This window comes from Siniperca chuatsi, linkage group LG1 (assembly GCF_020085105.1).
Source record: "Siniperca chuatsi isolate FFG_IHB_CAS linkage group LG1, ASM2008510v1, whole genome shotgun sequence".
NCBI classification, from domain to species: Eukaryota; Metazoa; Chordata; class Actinopteri; order Centrarchiformes; family Sinipercidae; genus Siniperca; species Siniperca chuatsi.
Window position 1 is genome coordinate 28351875 of NC_058042.1, and position 23149 is coordinate 28375023.

The 23149-nt window shown below is 38.6% G+C and overlaps 1 protein-coding gene across 1 annotated transcript; it reads left to right on the top strand.

Moving 5' to 3' along the window:
- Nucleotides 1-6797: 6797 nt before the first annotated feature.
- Nucleotides 6798-22704, top strand: LOC122879687 (semaphorin-7A-like). The gene is made up of 14 exons (XM_044204180.1): nucleotides 6798-6962; nucleotides 11184-11314; nucleotides 11455-11508; nucleotides 11606-11704; nucleotides 11950-12058; nucleotides 12532-12648; nucleotides 12767-12909; nucleotides 13120-13298; nucleotides 13974-14082; nucleotides 15096-15291; nucleotides 16087-16202; nucleotides 16463-16608; nucleotides 18468-18544; nucleotides 20292-22704. Exons 1-14 carry the CDS (start codon nucleotides 6845-6847, stop codon nucleotides 20645-20647), a joined length of 1950 nt encoding a protein of 649 aa, XP_044060115.1. The 5' UTR covers nucleotides 6798-6844; the 3' UTR covers nucleotides 20648-22704.
- Nucleotides 22705-23149: the final 445 nt, after the last annotated feature.

The following is a 23149-nucleotide window of genomic DNA, read 5'->3' on the forward strand; positions in this document are numbered from 1 at the left end:
TCAGAAGCATGAGTGCTCCTTAATGTCCATACATTCAACTCTATGGCCTTGGGAGAGCATCCCATGATACATTATACACTGGACCCACTAACTTCCACTTCTGAATCTCTCCTTCACATAGAAAATTACATGTATATACTACTCATTTACATTGTGTTTTATGAGAAACATAACGCCACATCTTATCAACATAATTAACTGTTTTTAATTAATTGTTTATTGGGCTAGAAGTGCTCACTGATAAAGTATATCATTTGTTTTCCCTATAATAACCACAGCAACTAAAGCATAATTAAACTTTGTTATGATTATGTTTTGTCACCTAATGTGCATATCTCTTGCTTTGCTTTCCTATTAGGTCTGACACTGAGTTACTGCGACAAGCCCTTGTACCCACAGAGTCTGAAAATTAGGCATTTTTCATAGTATCTTCTTTTGTTGAGGAAGATGGAAGTTGTTGAGGACCTGACTGTTATTCATTTAAAAAAAAATAATTCCACAAATGTATATATTTACAAAAGATTACATTATATTATATTGTTTAACAAATATGTGAGTGATAATGTATGATAAGGTGTCCCATTATAAGAGCATACCAATATAAAAGAAATGTTTCTTTGTGGTGTTCCCTTTGCAAAGTTCATTATTTTTTGGAATGCCTCAAAGTGTATTATCAGTATAGTAGAGTATTCCACAGCCATGGCCCCTTACCATTTTTAGCCATGCGGCGTGGCTCTAGGGATGCTAATGTCAGTCAGTGGGTCCGTCCACCTCTTTGGTCCAAACTGAAATATCTCTATCTCTAGCTATTGGATGGATCACACTCGACACTGCACTCCCCTGGGTCCTCAGCAATACACCCGCCAAGTGTGAAGTCGATCAGGTGAACGGTTCTCAAGATATGCAAAGGACAGTCATACACACATACAGACAGACAGACAGACAGACAGACAAATTCCTTCCTTTATAGTTAGATGAGGCTGCTACAGCGCCTGTTACTGGCCAAATGGCACCAAATCTGTCATGGTCACTCAGACATCATATCTACACATGTCCACCAAATGTGGTTGCAATTGCACAAAGCGTTCAGGAGATATGACATTTTTTGTAATATAAGCCCTGCCCACAGCATTTGAGCAAACTTTGAGGGCCAGTTATAGCAAACCATATGGAATATCAAAAATTTGAAAAAGTAACTTTTTCCAACTTGGTCCAGAGACATCCTGTACCAAATTTGGTGATGATTGCTCAAAATTTGTAGGAGGAGGAGTAGCGAAAAAAAGATTTGGACAAAATTCAAAATGGTGAAAAATGCACTCCCATGGGTCCTCAGCAATACACCCTCCAAGTGTGAAGTCGATCGGATGAACGGTTGACAAAAAAAATTGAAGGACAGACATACAGACAGCCATCGATTCCTTCCTTTACAGTTAGATATCTCAACAACTATTGGATGGATTGTCAAGAAATTTGGTACACGCACTCATGTCTTCCTCAGGATGAATTGTAATAACTTTGGCGATACCCTGAAACTGAAATCTTCTCCAGAAAAGTCTTTTCAGTTGGATGATTTTTTTTAGTTAAAGCTAACCTGAATCCCCTTACCCCCTTACCTAAGGATCTGCTTCCAAACCAGCTGAACCTACACCCAGAAAAACCCTCTACATGATTTCCTTCCTCAGCTCAATTAGCATCACTTCTTTCACATGCTTTGGCAGACTTAAGGGGGTTCCTGGACTGATTTTGTTATAGAGGTGTTGAGCGGAGCAGCTTTCTCACTTGCATTTACTGAAGGTGGCTATGAACAGGTTGGGGATGTGCAATGTTCAAATGAATGTGACAAATTAAAGGTTCATCTACAAGTGAAAGATAAGAAAACGAGCCATTTGTGTTGTTGATGTATGAGTACAAAATGGCCTTTTCGGCAAGAAAAAAAGGAAGAATAGTGGCACATTAAGTTGCAGCATGGCTGTACTCCATTCAGCAATGCTATAGACATAAAATATATGACTAAGAGCCTATAACACCTTCTCTCCAAGTGCTGGTCACTTTGGTACTGTTCTTATTTCTGTTTTGTCTTTTAGTCCTGTGATTCCACTAAATTATGGGCTTTTGGTGCTCCAATCCAGCTTTTAGGAGTATTTAGGCCTAATAGTTAACATGTTCAATTCCACAGAACATTTCCATCCATCTGGAATACTTTATCTTAATATTAACCAATCAATAAACTTCATTTGATCTATTTATTGATCAGTTGATTGAATGGTTGGATTTGTTCAGGGAGTTAAACAATAGTGTGATGTAGAGCTGACACCAGTAATATCAGTTGTTGTGTAAAAGTAGAGAAATGACAACTTCCAGCCAAAACATACACGCATGTACGTCAGCTCCATTTAACAAACATACTGTGTTTATTTGGATGCTTCAAATTTTTATTTGATCCATTTAATCTTATTCTGTTCATTGGAGCCTTAGTTGATGCAGTTAACCCATGGGAAAGTGGACTGTATTGGTTTTATACTGTGTCTTTTGTGTTAATGTCATATTTGTGCATGTGGCTTAACAAAACTATTTTTTTATCATCTTTATGAAGAAACAGGAATTGCCAGTTATAATTGTAATGGACTTGGAGATCGTAAAAAATACATACTTTATTCTCTGTCACAGTCTGGCTCCTCCAGCTGCATTCCCACTTTCCCAGGTCCCTTAGTTGCCATTCTTCACCAGTCCACCAGATGCCCTCATAGTTTTCTCCTTGCTCTCCAGATCCTGCTACTTCCATCTGCCCTGCATCACTGCAATCACCTCATGTGGTGGGTAACTTTGTCTCATGGTGTGAGCGGAACCATCTGCAGCTCAATGCGACAAAGTCTAAGGAGCTGGTTGTAGATCTACGAAGGGCCAAGGCACCAGTGACCCCGGTGTCCATCCAGGGGGTCAGTGTGGACATTATAGCGGATTACAAGTACCTGGGAGTACACATGGACAATAAACTGGACTGGGCTAAGAACACTCAAGTTCTTTACAGGAAGGGCCAGAGCCGCCTCTATTTTCTGAGGAGGCTGAGGTCCTTCAACATCTGCCGGACAATGCTGAGGATGTTTTATGAGTCTGTGGTGGCCAGTGCTATCCTGTATGCTGTTGCATGCTGGGGCAGCAGGCTGAGGGTAGCGGACACTAACAGGCTCAACAAACTGATCCGTAAGGCCAGTGACACTGTGGGGGTGGAGCTGGACTCTCTGTCGGTGGTGTCAGAGAGGAGGATGCTGGCCAAACTACATGCCATCTTGGACAGTGTCTCCCACCCGCTCCATGACGTGCTGGTCAAGCAAAGGAGCACCTTCAGCGAAAGACTCATCCCCCCAAAAAGCACCACAGAGCGCCACAGGGAGTCATTCCTGCCTGTGGCCCCAAACTCTTTAACTCCTCCCTCTAAGTGTCAGTCTGTATGACCCTAAGTCACTAAACTGGACACTGGATCATTAACATCACTGCAATTCTTGAAATATTGTGCAATATTCTCTGTTTAATACTCCGGTGCAATATACTCTGTTTTCAGTTTAATTTATTGATATTTATTCATACTTCTATTACTGCTGTGCAATATCCACCGTCTCATAATTATCTTAATAAGCTACACTTAACTTGACAGTACTCATTATTGCACTATTACTTATTACTTATATTATTACATTGTATTATACCATACATACTATCAACCTCTAAATCCACTTACACTTATTTTAGCTTTTATACTTCATATCCACTTTTGTACTTAATTTATCTTTTCTGAATTATAGCGTATTATATTTTGATTTGCTTAATACTTCTATTCCTTCTATTCTCAAGTGTGCATTGACATGATAGTGAGCAGCTGTAACGAAAGAGTTTCCCCTCTGGGATCAATAAAGTATTTCTGATTCTGATTCGGATTCATTCCCCTCACCTGAGCTCCCCCACCCATATCCCCGCTTACTTCATATACCGGCCCAGATCCTTTGTCCCCTTTGTTGTTTTTGTCACTGCTTTCGAGCTTCTATTTTCTGTTTCCTGTTACCTGGACTTGTACCATTTCTGTACCTGCTTGCCTGCCTGTCTGGACTTCTGCAACCCTGTGGACTTTAAACTACTACTGTTTGGACAGTTTGGACTTGCCACCCATGCTTGTGAGTTTTTGTGTCTTCTCGTTAGACAATAAACTCACTGAACTCTCCCTGCCTGGCTCTATAGTCTGCATTTGGATCCTTCCACCGCTGCCTCATACACAACACTCGTGACATTCTCATGGCTCAAAGATACTAGAATTGGGTTGTATGCCTCCGCCAACCAGTGAAGTTGCAGTTTACATCCATGTCTGTCCAGACTCATGTATGTAGTAAATACTTGGAAGGAATTGAATAAAAGGTATAAAGTGTATTTCTTAGCTAAATGGAAGTAATCACTATATTGATGATACATATGTGATTCAGTGAATATATATTGTTGAACTGATTAATGAAGGACTATCATAGATGTATTGGCTAAACCGATACACATGTACTTGATTACTATGTACAGTAAAAATGTATTGTTATAGAGTATAGCTACACAAAATGTCGCTTTTGTTTTCTCCTGGCATTTTTAGATGTGAAGCCTCCAGCACCGGCTCAAGACAATTATCAGCAAGGGGGCACAGGGTTTTCACGGGTGGGCACTCCTTTTTACATGATCCTAGATCGGATGTTTTGTTTGTTTTTTGCTTTTGAATTTGGCCATAGTGAGTGTTCAGCCAAGGTTTATTTAGTAACTCACTCTCTGAATGCCTTTCCACAAACAGAGATATGTCACTGGCTGGAGGATAGAATTTAGCCTTGTGTCCCTATTTAGGGTCCTTAAACTTTAAAGAGATGTGACTAGCACCTCCTGCAGGCCTCCTTTCTCTCCATATTCTTCCTCACAGTCTAAAACATGTTCAGTCTCAATATGGTATATTTTTATTTGAGTGGTAATCTGTAAAATGTTGCACAACTCAGGACTAGAAATTTGAAGCATTGCTTCATATTCAGACCAGCTGATCTGCAGGAAGATTAAACATTTGACTCGCGTGTTGAGCATCTCCACTCCTCATCAGAGTCAGCATCCATTGGCTGTTGGTCTGTTGGCTGATGAAATCATTACAGTGTGAGTAACAGTAATTATACTACACTCCTTCTGTTCTTTTCCATGGTGGCATCCTTCGATTGAGTGTTCTGAGTATGAGTTGAGTTAGCTCAGCCACCTGCTCTGATTATTAACTGCAGTCAGCTTTCAGCTTTTGGCCAAAGACACACACACAACCGCAAACGCTAGAAATCTTTAGATAATACAGTGACTGTTTAGTTTTACCTTTTTTTTTTCTTTTTGGCTTTTAACACAAGACCAGAAAGATTTTTTTTTAAATCAAGCTTGTAATGTTTTGATTTCAGAGCAGTAATAACAGTCTTTCAGCCAACAAGCATCATTATGAGTAATTTTACATAATTTGGTTGGTTGACTCTGTGAGTGATGGAGTAAAAGTCTTTGCTATTTCTCCATGAGAATACATTGTGTGACCTTTATGGACACCAGGACAACAGTTGTTTCTGAGGTGACAACTCACGAGGATCTAAATAACCAATAAGCACTCATCTGATTGAACAAAATGTAAATATCTTAACAATCTACTCAAATAAAAAACTAGTCTACATTTCAAGGTTCTATTGAGAACAGTAGATGGTGTTTGAGTCATGTGGCCATGTGGGACATCCACTTACAAAGTGATATAAATCGACCTCAGCAGTTTAATTTGTTTTAAAGTAGTGTCACAAACTAGCTCAGGGAATGTGACAAGCAGGGAGTCCACACAAGAGATTTACTTAAAACAAGAGTCATTTATTAAAACTAAGGTTAACACAAATGAACAATGGAGTGTGTAGATCAGCCATGTCAGCACTGAAAGCAGTGCATGCATGTATGGTAAAGGTGGTGTGGTGCAAAAGCAAAAGAAGGTGATACAGGGTGGGTGTCAGCTGTAGGAGGGGAGAGGCAGAGTGTTTGTTCATTTTTAACAGGGGGGATTTATCAATACACAGCACAGTTAGGCTACTGATATTTCAGAGCCATGGTCGGGGCCATAGACTCTAATTTTTTTTTAGAGTAGACTCTAATCCATATTTCAATGGATTGCAGATGAACATTCATCATTTCCAATCCTTTGAAATATTCTGTCATATTGATGGTTAAAAAGTGGGATATGTCAAGAATAACTAGCTGTATAACAAAAATAACACTACTAATGAAATTGCATGGTTAATAAATAATGACACAACTCTATACAGACATATATTTCAGTTTAATTTGAATGATATAATGTGAAAAAAAAAATCTGCTCTGTTCAGAAATGTTAATGTTAGTTGTCATGCATTTCTTTTTCTGCCAAATTAAATGTGAGCACACATCACTAGAGCAAAGAAGGCACAACTAAACAGGCCAGAGGGGTCACAATGATAAACAATTAAAGTAACTGGTCTTGGATCAACTGTCTAACTTAAAAGACTAACAATTTGTCTTGTACAAGGATTTAATAAAGGAACAAAATCTACAAAAATTAAACAGCCATATTGTCCAATTGGAATTAATATTATACTAGTGGTATATAATATACTATTATATGAATATACTAACATGATATAATTAATGTATTGATACTATACTAACATTAGTTAGGGGCATTTTTCATTCCCAGTCCAGCCCTGTCTTGTTTTTGCATAATTTTGAAAGTCAACATATAGCCTAATGAGGGACGCGCCTCCTCCAGAGGAGGAGAAGCACAGCAGTACGTCTATCGATGTCTGACAAGTTAGACGGGAAAATGGTTCTAACGGTATATTTGTTATTTTCATGCCTCAGTAGTTTGACAGAGGCGAACTCAAGGCATTTACCGAGGATGATTTTCACAGACAAAGGTATGAAATATTTCGCATTTTTCTTCAACTTCAGAACATTAAATAGTTTTGAAATCGCGCGGAACGTCCGTGTACCCAAGAAAATAAGACAAGGAAATATTGTTTATAATGTTTGTGAAGGTGTTTTCGATTAATTTTAAACATACAAAAGTAGCGGCGCTGTAGGCTACTAAAACACCAGTGCTCTTCTGGCAATAACTTTTAGCAATTTGGGAAGTTCAAGACAGGACTTTTGATAGTGTTAGATAACTGCAGGAGAAAGCCACCATATGAATATTAGTTAATATCGAAACTACCACACAGGATTTAAAAAGTATGTAGGCTACAGAATATTAAGAGAATAAAATTAATTTTGACATTTTCAGGGAACAAAAACAGGGTTGAACCAATTAGGGGAAGTTGTGACTTCATCATGAACAATAGGCTTTTTTAACAGAAGACATTTTGACACAGTAGCAAACACACATATAATGATGATGGCTGAATTCCATTTAGCTACTTCAGTTTCAATTCAATTTTATTTATGTAGCGCCATTTTATAACAGTGATCTCAATGCACTTATCATATGGAGCAGGTCTAGACCATACTCTTTACAATATTATTTACAGAGACCCAACAATTCCCACCATAAGACGGTGTAGTCCCTCATTCGTCCAGGAGTGTGCTATCTTAGGAAGGTTTCAGTCGTAGTCATCTGGACACTTTTTCAGAATCAAGACGTTTGGCTCCCATCCGGAAGTCATTCACAATTGTGAATGACTTCCGGATGGGAGCCAAACGTCTTGATTCTGAAAAAGTGTCCAGATGACTACGACTGAAACCTTTTCTACGATAATTCCCACCATAAGCAAGAACTTGGTGAGGAAAAAGGAAAGACTTCCTTTTCACAAAACTTCAAGCAGAACCCTTAATAATAATTATTATTATAAGACTAATAATAATAAGTGCAAACAATAACTTTTTCTGAGCTTAATATCAGAAAATTACAGGCCATCCGGGTTTTTATGTCCTTAAGGCATGCTTAAAGTTAAGCTAACTGATTGGGTTCATCTGACTTGATCGACATTTATATAATTGGGTATCATCTGCATAATAATGAAAGTTAATGGAGTGTTTCCTAATTGCCTAAAAGAAGCATATATAAGGTGAATAGAATTGGTCCAAGCGGGCCTGTGTTAACAGGAAGCAGATTGTTTACTCTGCTGGTGGTTGTTCAGTTATAGTAAATACTGTAACAGTAATGCCGAAAAGAAAGACCAGACATTTTTTTGCTTGGCCTGACGATGAGGCATAGACAACAAGGTCAGCAACGCCTGTAATTCGTTATTCGTTATGTTGAATGAGCAACTGGTAGTTGAGGCTGGTGTCTTTGTTTTCTTCCGGAAAAGGGACACATGATAGGGGCGTGATGAATCAGGGAAGGATACGTAGTGACTGACCCAATCAAGAAGCGAACGTGGGTGTCTGAGTTTCCAAAAGCCTCCGTTTTTGCACGTCCAGACTAGAACATAACCCCGGAGTTTTCAAACGAAAATGGGGCCAGCTGTATTTCCACATGTATCCGTTTTCGGTGCTCAAAAACGCTGCAGTAGTGTGGATGCTAGGCGTAAACGTAGCAAAACTGCGTTTTTAACACGAAAACGTAGTAGTGTGGATGTAGCCATAGTGCAGTTCCTTTAATGCCAATTAAATGTTCCAGTCTCTGTAATAGGATGTGATGGTCAATTGTGTCGAATTCAGCATTAAGATCTAACAAGACAAGTACAGAGACAAGTCCTTTGTCTGATGCAATTAAAAGGTCATTTGTAATTTTCACCTGTGCTGTCTCTGCTATGATATACTCTAAATCCTGACTGAAAATCCTCAAATGAACTGTTATGTAGAAAGTCACACAACTGATTGGTGAATGTTTTCTCAAGAGAGAAAGGGAAGGTTAGATATAGGTCTATATTTGGCTAAACCCCCAGGATCAAGAGTGGGCTTTTTAAGAAGAGGTTTAATTACAGCTACTTTAAAAGACTGTGGTACATAGTCTGTTAATAAAGACAGATTGATCATATCTAGTAAAGAAGTGCTAACTAAGGGTAAAACATCTTTAAAGCAGCCTGGTTGAAATGGGGTCCAAGAGACAGGTTGATGGCTTAGATGAAGTAATCGTTGAAGTTGAAGGTCGATGGGAGAAAAGCAGTCTAAATATATATCAGGTTTTACATCTGTTTATAAGGTTCCTGTGTTTGAAGATAAATTGGTACCAGTTGAGGGCAGGAGGTGAAGAATTTTGTCTCTAATAATTACAATTTTATCATTAAAGAAGCTCATTAAGTCGTTACTACTGAGGGCTATAGGGATATATAGCATATCAACATTACAATCTGATATTAAAGGTGGGGTATGCAATTCTGGAGAAATCCAATACCATGACAAATACCATGAGAGAGAGCCAGGACCTTGAGGAGATATTCGCTGAATTTGACAAAAAGATGTGTATTGGATTAGAATCGCATAACCCACCTTTAAATTGTTCACTAGTACAACTTTATGACAGATATCTGATGTTTAAGAGTCCACACTTAAATTCTCCTATTTTGTGGTGGTGTTAATTTTTATTAGGTTTTTATGTATAACTCCTCTTCTGTTTACTATATTTAATTTAAGTGGTCGGTTTTGGGTGGGTAACTGCTCTAATAGAAGTGCATAGAACCGTTTGATAAACACCAACGGAAAAGATAACTGCGTCACGCGTGAACATGCCTTTATATGCACGTACACGAAATGAAACTCGCACTTTCCAGCAGCAACCTGTGTGAAGACCGGTCCAGACAATATACAAGTATGGGCGTAATGGCATTCCTCATAGACGCATATCATTTTAAAACAAGACAATGATTATCTAGTCTCTCAGTCAAGGTTTAGTTACAACTCTGGACTAATGCAAGATGAAAAGCAATGGATTGACATTGACTATTGATTGAATATTGAATTTAAAATGTTGCATGTAAGCTGCATACTGGGTAATATGGATGCACATCTCTCAGTAAATAATAACAACCAAGTATTCAGCCAAGCCATAGTATAAATAATAATTTTATATTTGAAAATATATAAAAGGAAATCTGGGGGAGCCACAAAGCTGTAGGCCTGTAGGTTTTATTTTACTATTTTGAGACATAAAGCTGCAGCCATAGCCTAGAGGCTTATGTTTACATTGTATAGCCAAAGCTAATTGTATAATATTGCGAGGACTGGACTAATTAGCAGGCAGCAGAGAAGAAAGAGTCAGTCAGCAATTAGAGGTGCCCCCAATCTCCAACTGACAATCCAGGCTACACAGCAATGCTAAGCAGTTCTGACGAAGTATACTGGCTCCTTAAGAGTCTGCAGTCATGCTTGCAGCTCTGTGCGGCTGTACTTCGGCACAGCAGTGTTTTGAGATAAATTCGAACGTCAGTATGCTAACGTGCTCACAATGACAATCCTAACTGATGTTCAGTAGGTAAAATGTTTTCCAGTCTCACCCTCTTAGTTTAGTGTGTTAGCATGCTAACATTTGCTAATTAGGACTAAACTCAAAGTACAGCTGAGGCTGATGGGAATGTCATTAGTTTTGCAAGTATTTGGTCATAAACCAAAGTATTGGACAAATTGAAACTTTGATCTGATGATGGTGTTATATGAAAAGTTAAATTATCAACAAAGTTATTACAATTCATCCTGAGGGGAATGTCTCTACCAAAGTTCATGTTAATCCATCCAGTAGTTGACATTTCACTCAAAACAACAAATGCCTTATGGTGGCGCTAGAGGAAAAGTCAGGGGATCACCGAAGTTGTCAAGATTCATTCTCTGGGGACCATGGATATCTGTACCACATTTCATGGAAATTCATCCAGCAGTTCTCAAGACATTTCACAAAAAACAAAAATGTCAACCTCACGGTGGCACTAGCGGAAAAGATAGGGAACCTCCTCTGGGGAACCATGGATGTCTGTACAAAATATATGCAATAGTTGTTGAGATATTTCAGTCTGGATCAAAGTGGTGGGCTTACGGGGTGACGTTGCCAACTGTAGAGCCACACTAGCTTGGCTAAAAACAGATTAAGGTGTTAATGTGTACTGTATTGTGTACAACGACAATTTGACCTTTTCCATTGCACACCCAATGCACATGCACAGACCCTGTTTGTCATTCAATATGTATATTTTTTTTTTTTATTGTAGAGACTGCAATGAAAAGGTTATCTTTATCTGGTTACCTACACCATGCACCCGTACAGATCGTTCTGGAAGGAGACACCGTCACAGCTGTTGGACAAAAAAGCCTTATTTCATTCAACATTCAAAATCCTAAGGTAGTGAACATTTCTGACCGTGTTTGATTACGTCTCTCAGGCCTTAAGTAAATATCTAGAGTCTGCAATCAAATAGCAGATAGCATGAATTTATAGTGATGTGGAGAAAGTGATAGACCTGCATTTTTTTCTCCTCACAGACTCCTGTGGAAAGAAGTGTGTTGTGGGAAGAATGCAGCAAACCTTCAGAAAGCGTGAGCAGTAAAATAACATGACCTAATAGCAGAGCATTTGGTATGTTGGTCAGATCTGATTGAAATATCAACAAAAAATCTTGCTCTTGTCATTTAGGATTGCAACTATAAAATCTCTGTGGTCCACAAGAGGGAAGAGGCCAACCAGATGTTTGTGTGTGGAACCAATGGCAGGGAAACAGTATGCTGCGACATGGTAGGACACTGCGGAGATGTACTGGATATGTTACTGAGAATGGAGGGGAAATACGAAAATGTCTGTTTTGCTATAAGCATTAGGAATAGTCACTGGTTGTGCTCCTTTCTGTCGGGTCACAGTGGCTATCACTGCTCATGTTTAAGCTTTTATGAATTGGGTATAGTGAATCAATAAATCACATTTGTGCTGCCCGTGATGGAGAATAGCGGGGATATTTTAAGACCTACTGTGTTTTCTTGTAGAATTTTTCAGAGCAGTCACCCGAGTGCATTCCCTCGGAAAAACTGAGGAACATAAAAGAAAGCATAAAGGACTTTATCATAATGGAAGGGGAACCGTCTGCCCTCGTGGGTGAGTTTCTGTAAACACAGGATTTTTTTTTTGCATTTCCTGATGAATTTCTGCTTTATGATTCTCCATAATGGCTTTTGACTTTTTGAATCCTCAAAGGTTAATATGTCTTACCTATTTATCCAGGGCAGGTGATTGCTGAATATCTATGCCCTTTTCACCACTACTAATCAGCTGTACACTTTCTAATGCTTATTAATGTTTATTTCTTCGCTACCATTGTTTATAATGAGGTTGCACTGTTGTTTCCTGTGTGTACTGACTACTCACTCCAGACTCCACTTTCTCCCACTGGCATTAAAGCCAGTACAGAAATATAATGTGTCTCACACAGGTTTTGATTATCAGTAAACTGTTTTTCATGCTATCACTGACAGGAAAAACTGGCTTCTGGAATATGAAAGGTGAACTGATGCTTGCTGCAAACCAAAAGCACAGTAAGACAATTGTAATCATTTGTTCTGTCTTTGCAGAATCAACAGGAAGTGCAGATCTCTACATTACATACTCTGGATCTAAAGAGTATGTTGGCATCCACAAGTTTGGGAAAAACCGAGTTAGACCAGCAACCCGTGATAAAGTTTATATAGGTATTTGCATGGAGAGGTTTTCTATAAGGACTTGAGAAGTTTATTTTGATGTTCCCTTAAACATTCATATGTCCTAAAACTATAGAGTCAAATAATGACTTTGTTTTTCTGTCTTTAGAGCAGCACTACGTGGGTTTGGTGCTCAGCAGACGGAGAGACATTCCCTTGCAGGACAGAGTTTATGCCTTCTATAAAGAGAAAAACAGAGACACGGGCTTGCACAGTGAAATGTGGCTCCCTTTTGTGACCCAGATTTGCATGGTAAGGCCTGCATGATGGATAAATTAGGATTAAATAACTTCCACAAACATTTCAGCTAGATTGTATGAATAAAAAGTAATCTTTAGCATCAGATATGTGCACAAAGTACCTGCTGTAAACAAGAAGTGTAACCATATCCATTGCATATACAAATAATTACATTTGCATTATGAAGGAATGATTGATCCTTTGGCTGTGTGTTGCTTCTAGGCAGATACTGGTGGTCCCAAGAACCTCCTGCAGTTTAGCTGGACGTCCCAGATGAATGCAAGGCTCTTCTGTGGAGACCCTGCCAGCAGACAGCACTTCTCTGAGCTGGTAGATGTGGCTACTGTGCATGCAGATCAGTGGCAGGATACCAGGGTTTATGCACTCTTCACAAATGAATGGTACGACTCCCTTATCATTTCTGCTTTCAAGCAAGAGTGGAAAGGATACTGTAAAGTAAATACACAGCTATTTTCCAAGCTTGAATCGAGTTGGGGTAAAAGAGATGTTCTCAAACATTAGTTCAGTCCAGTATAGTATAGTATAGTAAGCATATTCGTAATTTAAGCATTTGCCTGATTCAGTGTTGTGTTTTTTTCCAAAAATATAATCTTTAATCTTTAAAATATAATCAAATTTGACTGGTGACACATTTTGGCAAAGTTCTTTGACTTGGACACTTTCCAGCATCATAAAATTAAAGTCATCCACAATGATGTAAGGTGAAAGCCACAATGACTTGGCTGTTGTTGTGTCTTTATGTAAAACAGCAGTATCTTATGACTGCCAATATAACCAGACCAAAGTACATAACCTCAAACCATCATGAGATGGGAATAAAGACTCGTTGTTTACACAGAAGTAAAACAAAATGGGCAAAACATTGTCTTCCCTGTGCTTTGTTTTTGCTTCCTCTTTGGGGTTTTAGTTTAATTCAGTTCCTCTTCCTAAACGCTGCCCACTGCCATTGTTTCTTTGTTTTTAGCCTGCATGGCTGAAATCTTTATACACAACGGTTTCTTGTTGCTGCAGATGTCTCTGTGAAGACCAGCTGAGCTCTGTGTGTCTCTCCGCAGGGGTATGAGTGCTGTGTGTGTCTACACAATACGAGATATTGACAACATCTTCACCACCTCCCCATTTAAAGGCTACAGCACAGTCGACTCAGGGAAGAGGCCTAGAACGGTATGTGTCTTTCAAATTGATCTGAGGTAAAAAATGTCTCATCACAAAAATGATTCCTGGCATTACTATGGCTGCTATCTTTCAAACCATGTGCTTAAATATAGTTGCAAAGTAATTAATTCTGAGTAATAAACATGACTCCGATGCAGTCTTTTTATTGATAAATCAACATTTCAGCGTGTCTTGAAACGTAACTTGATATCTTCTCAGTTTTGACAAATTTTTCAAATTAGGCCCTTTGCATATTTTCTAGTAGCTTTGAAGTAAAACTGGTGTCATTACAATACCAAATAATTGTATTATTCTTGTTGTCTTTTTTGTATTTTAAAGCTACTAGTTGTAGAAATTCCCAACTTTTACACCCCCAGTGGTAACATCAAAAAAGATACTCTGGCCGACAGCAATGCCGATGCTACGCCATCCCATCCCTGGTTTTAATGTCAGTGTCAACCTAAATTTGATGTATGTAGCCATCACTTTTAGAGGGTCCTTCTAAAAGGTCCATTGCATATTTTACAAATTTTATTATAATGAAAAACTTTTCTCATTGTAATGAAAAACGTGTCTTAACATAAAGAGATACTTTGTGTAATAAAACTTTTTGGCAGTTCTGAGTTGCTGCATTCTATAAGAGTAACATCACACACAATGAGACTTACTTAACTCAAAAGGTCAGGTGACTGCAAATGAGTTACGTACCCATGAAAATGTCCAGCTAATGATGAGAGCTAATGATAGCTTCATTAGCTAGCTAGCTCCAGCTGAAAAAATCTGCCCGTAACAGTTGTCATTCCAGCTGGCAAAACCAATTGTCACCAGCTAGAAATGAGAAACCTGCTTTTGTCGACCTCTGTCTGAAAGCCAATGTTTCAAAAATGGCTAAGCTTTTCGGATGTTAAATCTGCCACCATTATTATTGCACATTGCACATGTGCCATGTGAGAACACAAAGCTTGACAGGAAACGGTCAGTTGGTATACAACCAAAACCAAAACATGTGCCTCTTTCTTCAGTGTGCTTCAGACAGCACAAAGATTCCTTTGGAAACCCTGAGGATGATCGAGATGACTTCGGAGATGGAGAAATGGGTCCGGCCTGTGGACGACTCTGGCCCACTGTTCATTAATCACCACCACTACACTCATATCCACGTTGACAGTTCCCAGCACAAGAGGAACGATCACCACCCGGTTCTGTTTCTGTCTCTATGTGAGTAATACATTAAAATGAATTAGGGAAGTTGATACAAAGAATAGTTCATTGCACTGTATATTAGTGTACATTTGAGGGTGATTACACACACGGGTTCCTTTTTAAATAGTTTGTTGTACTGGGTGAAAAGCACTTGAACAACCTATTTTTGACAGTTTAAATAAGCAGGAAAAGTTCAGTTTAACATAGTAGGTGAGACAGACCCCAGTACTGCAGCAGTGAACGCTAGTATTGCGTATCTGGTTGGAAAAAAGGCCTGCAGACACTTGCAGCAGCACAAGACTGAATAGGACTTTGTTGTAGAGAGCAGCCCTCACCTAAAGGCCAAATGTGGGTGGGTGGTGTGACTCATTGAGGGGCTTGAGTATGTGGTACAAGTTGTCTTGAACTTAACACCAAAAACCAGATTTGAACCTCTTCAACCCCTACCATCACTTATAGCGGTCCATGCTCTCAGTAGCAGAAGACTGAAGACTGTTGAGCCAACTGAACAGTTTCCCATGTGAAAGGGGAAGACACATGACAGAACTTGTGATAACAAATGTGATAAATGTTGTAGACAAACCAACCTACTGCAAGCATTAAAGGCAAGTCATAAAGCCTCTAAGTAAGCGCAAATTCACACAAGTTTCTCTCAACAGATTTCATTAATTTTTTATCAAAACATTTGATAGGCTTTGCTGGAAGAGTGATATGAGGTGATGAAATATGAGAGTGGGATGTTAATGTTTGCATGGTGTGTTTAAACAGGTTTAAGTGTTTAGTCATCCTTCCTCATGTGTCTTTATACAGATAATGGGGGGATTCATAAGATGATGCAGAATAAAAATTCGACCTTTGTCATCGCTGAGTATCAACCTTTCAACCACAAGACCATCATCTTCAGTATCACCCTTCACCCCTCCTCTGTGAGTAATGCTGACAGCGCTGCCTACACAACTATTCTTCCCAGCAAGCCACAAGAGTGGGAAGATGGAAGACTTTTATTCAAATGGAAATAATGGTTATAGTGAATTAAAGGAAAATTATTGTACTTTCTAAAGAAGGGTGTGCAAATTAGATTTTTTGGATAAAGTTGAAACTTTTACAAGGTTATTGGTGTTTAAAATGAAAAGGTCAGTAATGGCCCTGTACCATTAGAAAACCTCTGTACTGTGTATCATTGCAGAAGAAGCTGTATGTGAACTCTGGAAGTGAACTGGTCCAACTGGATGTGGCCAACTGTGCCCAGTATGGAGACAGCTGTGAGGAATGTATCTTAGCCAGAGACCCCTACTGCGGCTGGAACGGCACCCACTGCACCCCTGAGACAAAGTAAGACCACACTTAATCTAAATAGCCAAAGATTACATGTAGCAGCCTTAGCTTAAAAGTTTTGTTAAAGGTGCTCTGTTGTGAACCAACAAAAGCTATGTTTACATTGACTGTTTCTCACCAAAACACAGTGTGTGTATGCTTGAAGTCTAACAAACAGCCATTTTGCTTGCATGCAGTCACCTTCTCCCGCCTTTGTTGCCACATTACCACCACTACCTATTACCATCACGTGTATACGATGCAAACAAAACGGGGATCCACTCGTAAAAACATTGCTCCTTTGCGCTACTAATGGTCAAAAACTCCACAGGGACCCTTTAATTCATACACGTGTATAACAGGTTTATCCAAGCCAGCCCCACAGTGTGTACACAATGTCTCAACATCAGTCCCTTGTGGAATGTTATTAGCGTTGTTTCATCAGATTTATGGTGTAATGTAGAGCTTGCTACAGCTGACTCACTACAAACTACACCTGCTAAAGAGTCTTCACTTCCAGTATGGAGCAACTGTGATGACAATGATGTAAATCATCACCGAAATATTTCAACACTCAACCGGTACGGACAGCTTGTTATCTACACATTCTACAGTACAGTTGTCCTGCTTTTATTTTGTACACAGTACCAACCTTTAGAGAAGCACCACTTTGGTACCAGCAGTCCTTTATCACCACAACACTCTTAGTTCCACTGCTGTCAGTTGTTTTGGCTGTCAGCTGTGAGCACAGTATCAAGAGACAATGGTGTATACTTTTATTGGTCTAAGCAAGATGACATCAGTCTTTATAAGCCTCTGTCATTACCATTAAAACAAACCATCACAATATGACATTTTAAATGATGCTAAATTATATGTGTGTGTGTATATATATATATATATATATATATATATATATATATATATATATATATATATATATATATATATATATATATATATATATATATACACACACATTAGTGGATACTGAGCATAGAGGAGGAGTGGAGGACATGATTGTGCTGCAAGAGTGGTTTTAGAAGTAGGGGTAAACTTTGGCACCTTTATACAGAAACACAACCACAACCCCACCCTGCCACCCCCTAAAACCCACTAATTTCCACCCCTATAGCAACACATTCTACATACAGCACAGATGAGCACATCTGCACACGCTCACATTCTGTGATGTGGTTGATGACTTTGATCATTGAACTCCTATTCATAAATATCAGTCATGCATCCTGTTGCCCACACATAGACAGGGTGACTAAGAATGAAAACTGGAGATGTGTGTATTCTTACTCTGAGTAATAGTCTGACTTGTAGTGCATCAGTAAAGGTGCAGTGCAATGACTGGAGGAGTCCCCTTAGGTATGGCTTGAGTGAAGAAAGGAAGTTGTTACCTGATTTGTCATACTGGTGTGGGTCTAATGTAGAATCTAGTGAAAACAACCAAAACTCCAAACTAAATAGGGGACTGTACCTTACAATATGCTACTGAGAACAGTAGTACTATATGCAGATGACTGCAGTTATTGAATCATTTCACTTTCATTTGAATTGTGGGGATTGCCTTTAGTTTCATAATTAGGCTCAGTCACAAAGTAATGGGATAATGGAATAATACTTAATGATCTTATATATACATATGTTACCTAGAATCCATTGTACGAGTGTGTTGTGTATCTTGTGTAAAGCATTGAGTCAAGTACTCTGCGCTAACACAATTTAAATGTCAGATGTACTTGCATGAGCTGGCAGATGGCTGGTGAGTTTTTATGTAGTCCCCCGGTTTGCTAACACTCACAATGTCTTTAAATGTAACTGGCAGATTTTTCTCTGATACCCTCTGATACCCTTTCCTTTCACAGTGATACACTGCAGGATGTGACGCAAGGGAACCATACCGTCTGCATGTCTGTGTCAAAGGTTCAGCTGCCTGGAAAAGGTATGAAGATATTTATGAGTTGCATGATTATTATTATTTATTGCATAAAAAGCCCAATCTGTATTGTTTAAGACCAATAAATTATAGGTGTATTTACACAGTTAGCTGAGAAGTTTGACATACTTTATATGAAACTATGCAGGGCTGTTGGTTTGTCACCAGTGTTTCTAATAGGATCAGATAAACCACTGTTTACCACAGACAGAATCTATGTGCTAATTTCATATGACTGTGATGTCAAAACAAGCACATATTCAGCTGAACTACAGCCTAGCTGGATGTATGAGAAATGTAAATAATTTTTTTTTTTAAAAGTACTATTAAGTGTCTGTGCCTAACCCTGGTGATTTGCCTAACATGTGATTTGTGTAATTCTGAAAGTTTTCTCATTTCTTTCAGCAAATGGTAAAATGTTTGTTTGCCATTTGTAGTTTCTTCTAAAAACAAATTTCCAGTTTAGTATTTCACAGTTGTTAAGGAAAGTCCACAAATCTATTACACTGAAAAGAGATATGTTTTCATTTAAATGAGTAGTTCGACATTTGGGGAAATACGCTTATTTGCTTTCTTTAGTGTTAGATGAGATGACTGATACCACTCTCATGTCTGTACACTAAGTACTGAATTAAGCTACCACCTGCAGCCGGTCAGCTTAGCTTAGCACGAAGACTGGAAACAGGGGGAAACAGCTAGACAAATGTCAAACTATTCCTCTAAAGCTACCTTAACATCAATACATGTTAATAGTCTGTATGAAAAACTCGGCGCTGTGCCTATGTAGTCACAGTGCGCCTCCTCCCACCTTAATACATCAGTCCTCATGCATGTACAAAACCCCGAATCAACAACTAAACACATGAATCTGTAGTGGTTATTAGGGCTATCAATAATGAACTGTTTATACGGCATTTAAGAAAATATTAGTCAAACAAATCTGACACATTTATTACTTTTAGTGTCTGCACAATCTGAAGTTCCAGCACATTTCAGCCCTTTTCTCTCTTCATACTGTAGAATTACTGAGTAACACTATTATTACGCCATTTGTTTGGAGAGTGAATATTAAAAAGCAATATTTCCATTGCTGCTTACTTTCTCAAACTGAGGGTGATATCACTTCCTTATTAGCAAGCTACCTGTTATAATAATAGCTGCCTAGATTGAATCTACACACTAATATGAAACCATTTCAAAACAGTGCTAATACGTTGTGTTCACTCACCTTGCTTTTGAAGAAATTTTGTTCATTGTTGTTTTCCTTCAGACTGCGTTCTTTCTCGCACCTGTCTGCCTTTTCTCTTTAGGTGGCTTTATTTGTTTGTTTTTTTTAAATTCCCTGCAACCTTTTTGGAGCATCAGTGCAGCTAGCGCATTTGTGATGTGTCAGTTGCAAACACAATGAACAATGGGAGCCGGCTCGTTTTCTTTTTTTTTTTTGTAAATGAACACAAGACAGAATAATAGGATGATAGGATGCAAAAGAATTAACTTCATGTACATGCAAACAGTGTGCCTGAGTAGCTCAGTGGGTACAGTAAGTCAGTAGCACTGCCAGGCTTGGGAGTGGTGTATGTGCGCTCTCATGATATCAGCAGGTTTGTCTTGTCAGCCTACCAAATCCTATATTCAAATTTGGGACGTGCTCTAATTGAAATAAGAAACCTGCCTGGTTAAATACTGGTTCAACAAATAAAACTAATAACATCCGTCTTAAAGATAAACAGACGTTCTTGTGTTCTTTTCTCAGTGTTTAGATATTCCACTGATGCACATGCAGACAAGGCCAAGGGCAGCATCACGCTTCCCTCTCAGTCCAAGTATTTCCTCCAGTGCCCGGTGTCTTCCCATCATGCCCAGTATACCTGGCATCACCTTGATAGCTCCACATCCTGCGGCTCGAGGGAGCAGCAGTGCCTTCTTCTGATCAACAGCATGGGTCCCGAGCAGGTGGGAACTTACGAATGTGTGTTGGAGGAGATGGGCTACAGAAGAGTCCTGGCACAGTACCAAATACAGCTGGAGAGCAGGGCGGCGGGCCATTCATCCAGCCCACTGGTCTGGGTTTGTCTAATGGCTGTTCTGATCAAGAGTTTGTCCCATTAGTCCCGAGTAAATAACATAATACGATAAAGGATAATACTGAAGAATCACCCCACTTCTAAGTGTCTGTAGACATGCAGTAGCTAGGGCTGCGACATTATAACTAGAATGAAAATCCTTTGATTAGATTTTGTGACTGCGAGTCCAAATCGTAATTATTTCCTGTAATTTAACTAACAAAATAATTTTGGTATTTATGTAAACATCTTGACATATCAGCGTCAGTAGAGTGGACATTGTTAATGAAAACAGATGTCTCAGTCGTGCCAACCGTCTGCTTTATTGATTATGGAAACTAAAGTCGCTACAATTGTAGCAGAATGTAACCAGTGATGCAATATTTTGTCATTTGTAATTTAAGTTAAACTTTTTGATTGTTATACTATTAATAATTCCGTTCTAATACCTATCTCAATGCAAAACTACTGTATGGAGCCAGCCCCAGTTCATGCCTCTCATGTATTATATACTATATACTGATAATTCAACTTTTTTAATTTTGTTACGGTGTCATATAAATTGAGCTATGATATATTAAGAAATGTCCCCTCCGCTATCATCTTTGGATTAAGCAATACATGTAGAGTTGCAACTTGGGAAACTGGTTAAAAATCTAAACTGTGTTAAAAGCTGTTAAACGACCTTCTGGGTTTTTGAAAGTTTGCCATTATTTTTCAGAAAACCAGGTGCTTAACTGGAATGTAATAATACTACTACATGAACTGGGGCAAGGGTGCCGCATGCAGGAAACCTGTGTTGGGTAGCCTGAAAAATGTTGAAAACACATTGATGCAGGTAAAAAGGAAAGCAACTTGGGTCTTGCGATATGATAGTAGCATTATTTTGAAATGCTATCTCTTTAAGTGTTTTGCATCCATTTCCTATAATATGAAATTCTGTCCTAATGGAGTTGACATGCTCTCCTCGCTGTACTTTCCTCTCTTGCATACTACCTCAGACTTGCTTGACAGGCTTTCGGGTTACAACAGACTGAGCCATGTTCTGTAATTTAAGACTTCTCTGTTAGTCAAGTTAAAGGTATCACATTCATATTGTGAAATACTGCTGAGATGTTGAAAATGCTAAGTTGAGTGGTCCTTTTTATAGTCATGATTATTTTTGTCAGTGAAGTATGAATCTGAGTAGAGATAATGCAGTTGTGACCTTTTACGGTGTTTCAGACAGCGAGTGGTTGCCGCGACAGCGTATACTATATATTGCCAAATGTTTGCGCTTATACGAATTAAGCCACAATGTTAGTTAATACAAAATTCCGCCCACAAGTATTTTCTAACTGCTGCTTTCAGTTACCTTAAAGCCAAGGAGTTTTAGCACTTTATTTGTTTGTATGATATGTGTTTGATATGATCGATTTATTAATTATTTTACAACGCAGGGTTGTATAATGAGATTTTGTTTTGTAGTTCCCTTTGTGGTACTCAAACAAAGATAGATAGATAGAAAAGTCACAGAAATGTGATAATTGTTATCTTTAAAGGGTCGGTTCACTGAAATAACACATCTTTAACATTACCGTTTGGATTCAATGTTTTGTGCAGATCTATGAATAAATCTCTTGAACTTGACTGGTAATTGCAAGTAAAGACACAAATTTGGTAAAAAGGAAAATCCCTTTCTCATTGTCCCTCAGAGTAAATAATGAAGCAATAAAAAAAAGAAGCTTTGGTTTTATTAGATATATCCATCTCTCAGATTTCTGCCTCCACACCAAACAATGGAGGTGAATGCTGCCTCACTGCATTAAAGATTTCCCAGATGCGCCCCGGTTGCTGTTTACAATGCCCACTGCCTCTTATTTAACTGGAGGCTGTAAACAGAATGTCATTCTGAAGAGAATAGCTACTTTTACAGTGCTGCTGATTGTTTTTGATGAATACAATCAATGATTTTTTAATGTAAACTATTACATGGCCATGTTTGTTATAGTTGTTACATGATCCGCAACATTTCTCTTGTGATCTGTACATACTGGCGCTTTGTAATGCGCAAATAATATATATTTTTTTTTAAAAGGTAAGAAAATAAAATTATAAACCATGTATCCGTCTATGTGCGTTGTTCCTTTTTCACATCAATGCAAATCTTTTTATCCTGTAGTTTACTGTAACTGTTCTTCAAACCTCATAAAAGCAACCACTGTAAAATGAAAGCAGCATGCTACATGAACCACTTCACATTTTACTTTCACAGAGGCTTCTTTACCACTGCCAGAAAAGGCACTTTTAATCTCAAGGTTAATTTGACAGTTTCCTTCAAAAACAAAGAAAAACTACTGGCTCTTGACCCGTGCTGTAAATGGTCCAGAACAATCACCCGTGGGAAAAAACAGGGTTGATTTTCACAACTTGCATTGTAACATTTCCTGAACATGATGTGCTAGGAACACATTGGTTTGCAGTGGGATTGCTGTCACATAAAGCTCACTTTAATGTTCAATGTTGTTGATCATGTTTAAATATCGGCACTTGCCAAAGCCAGAATGAA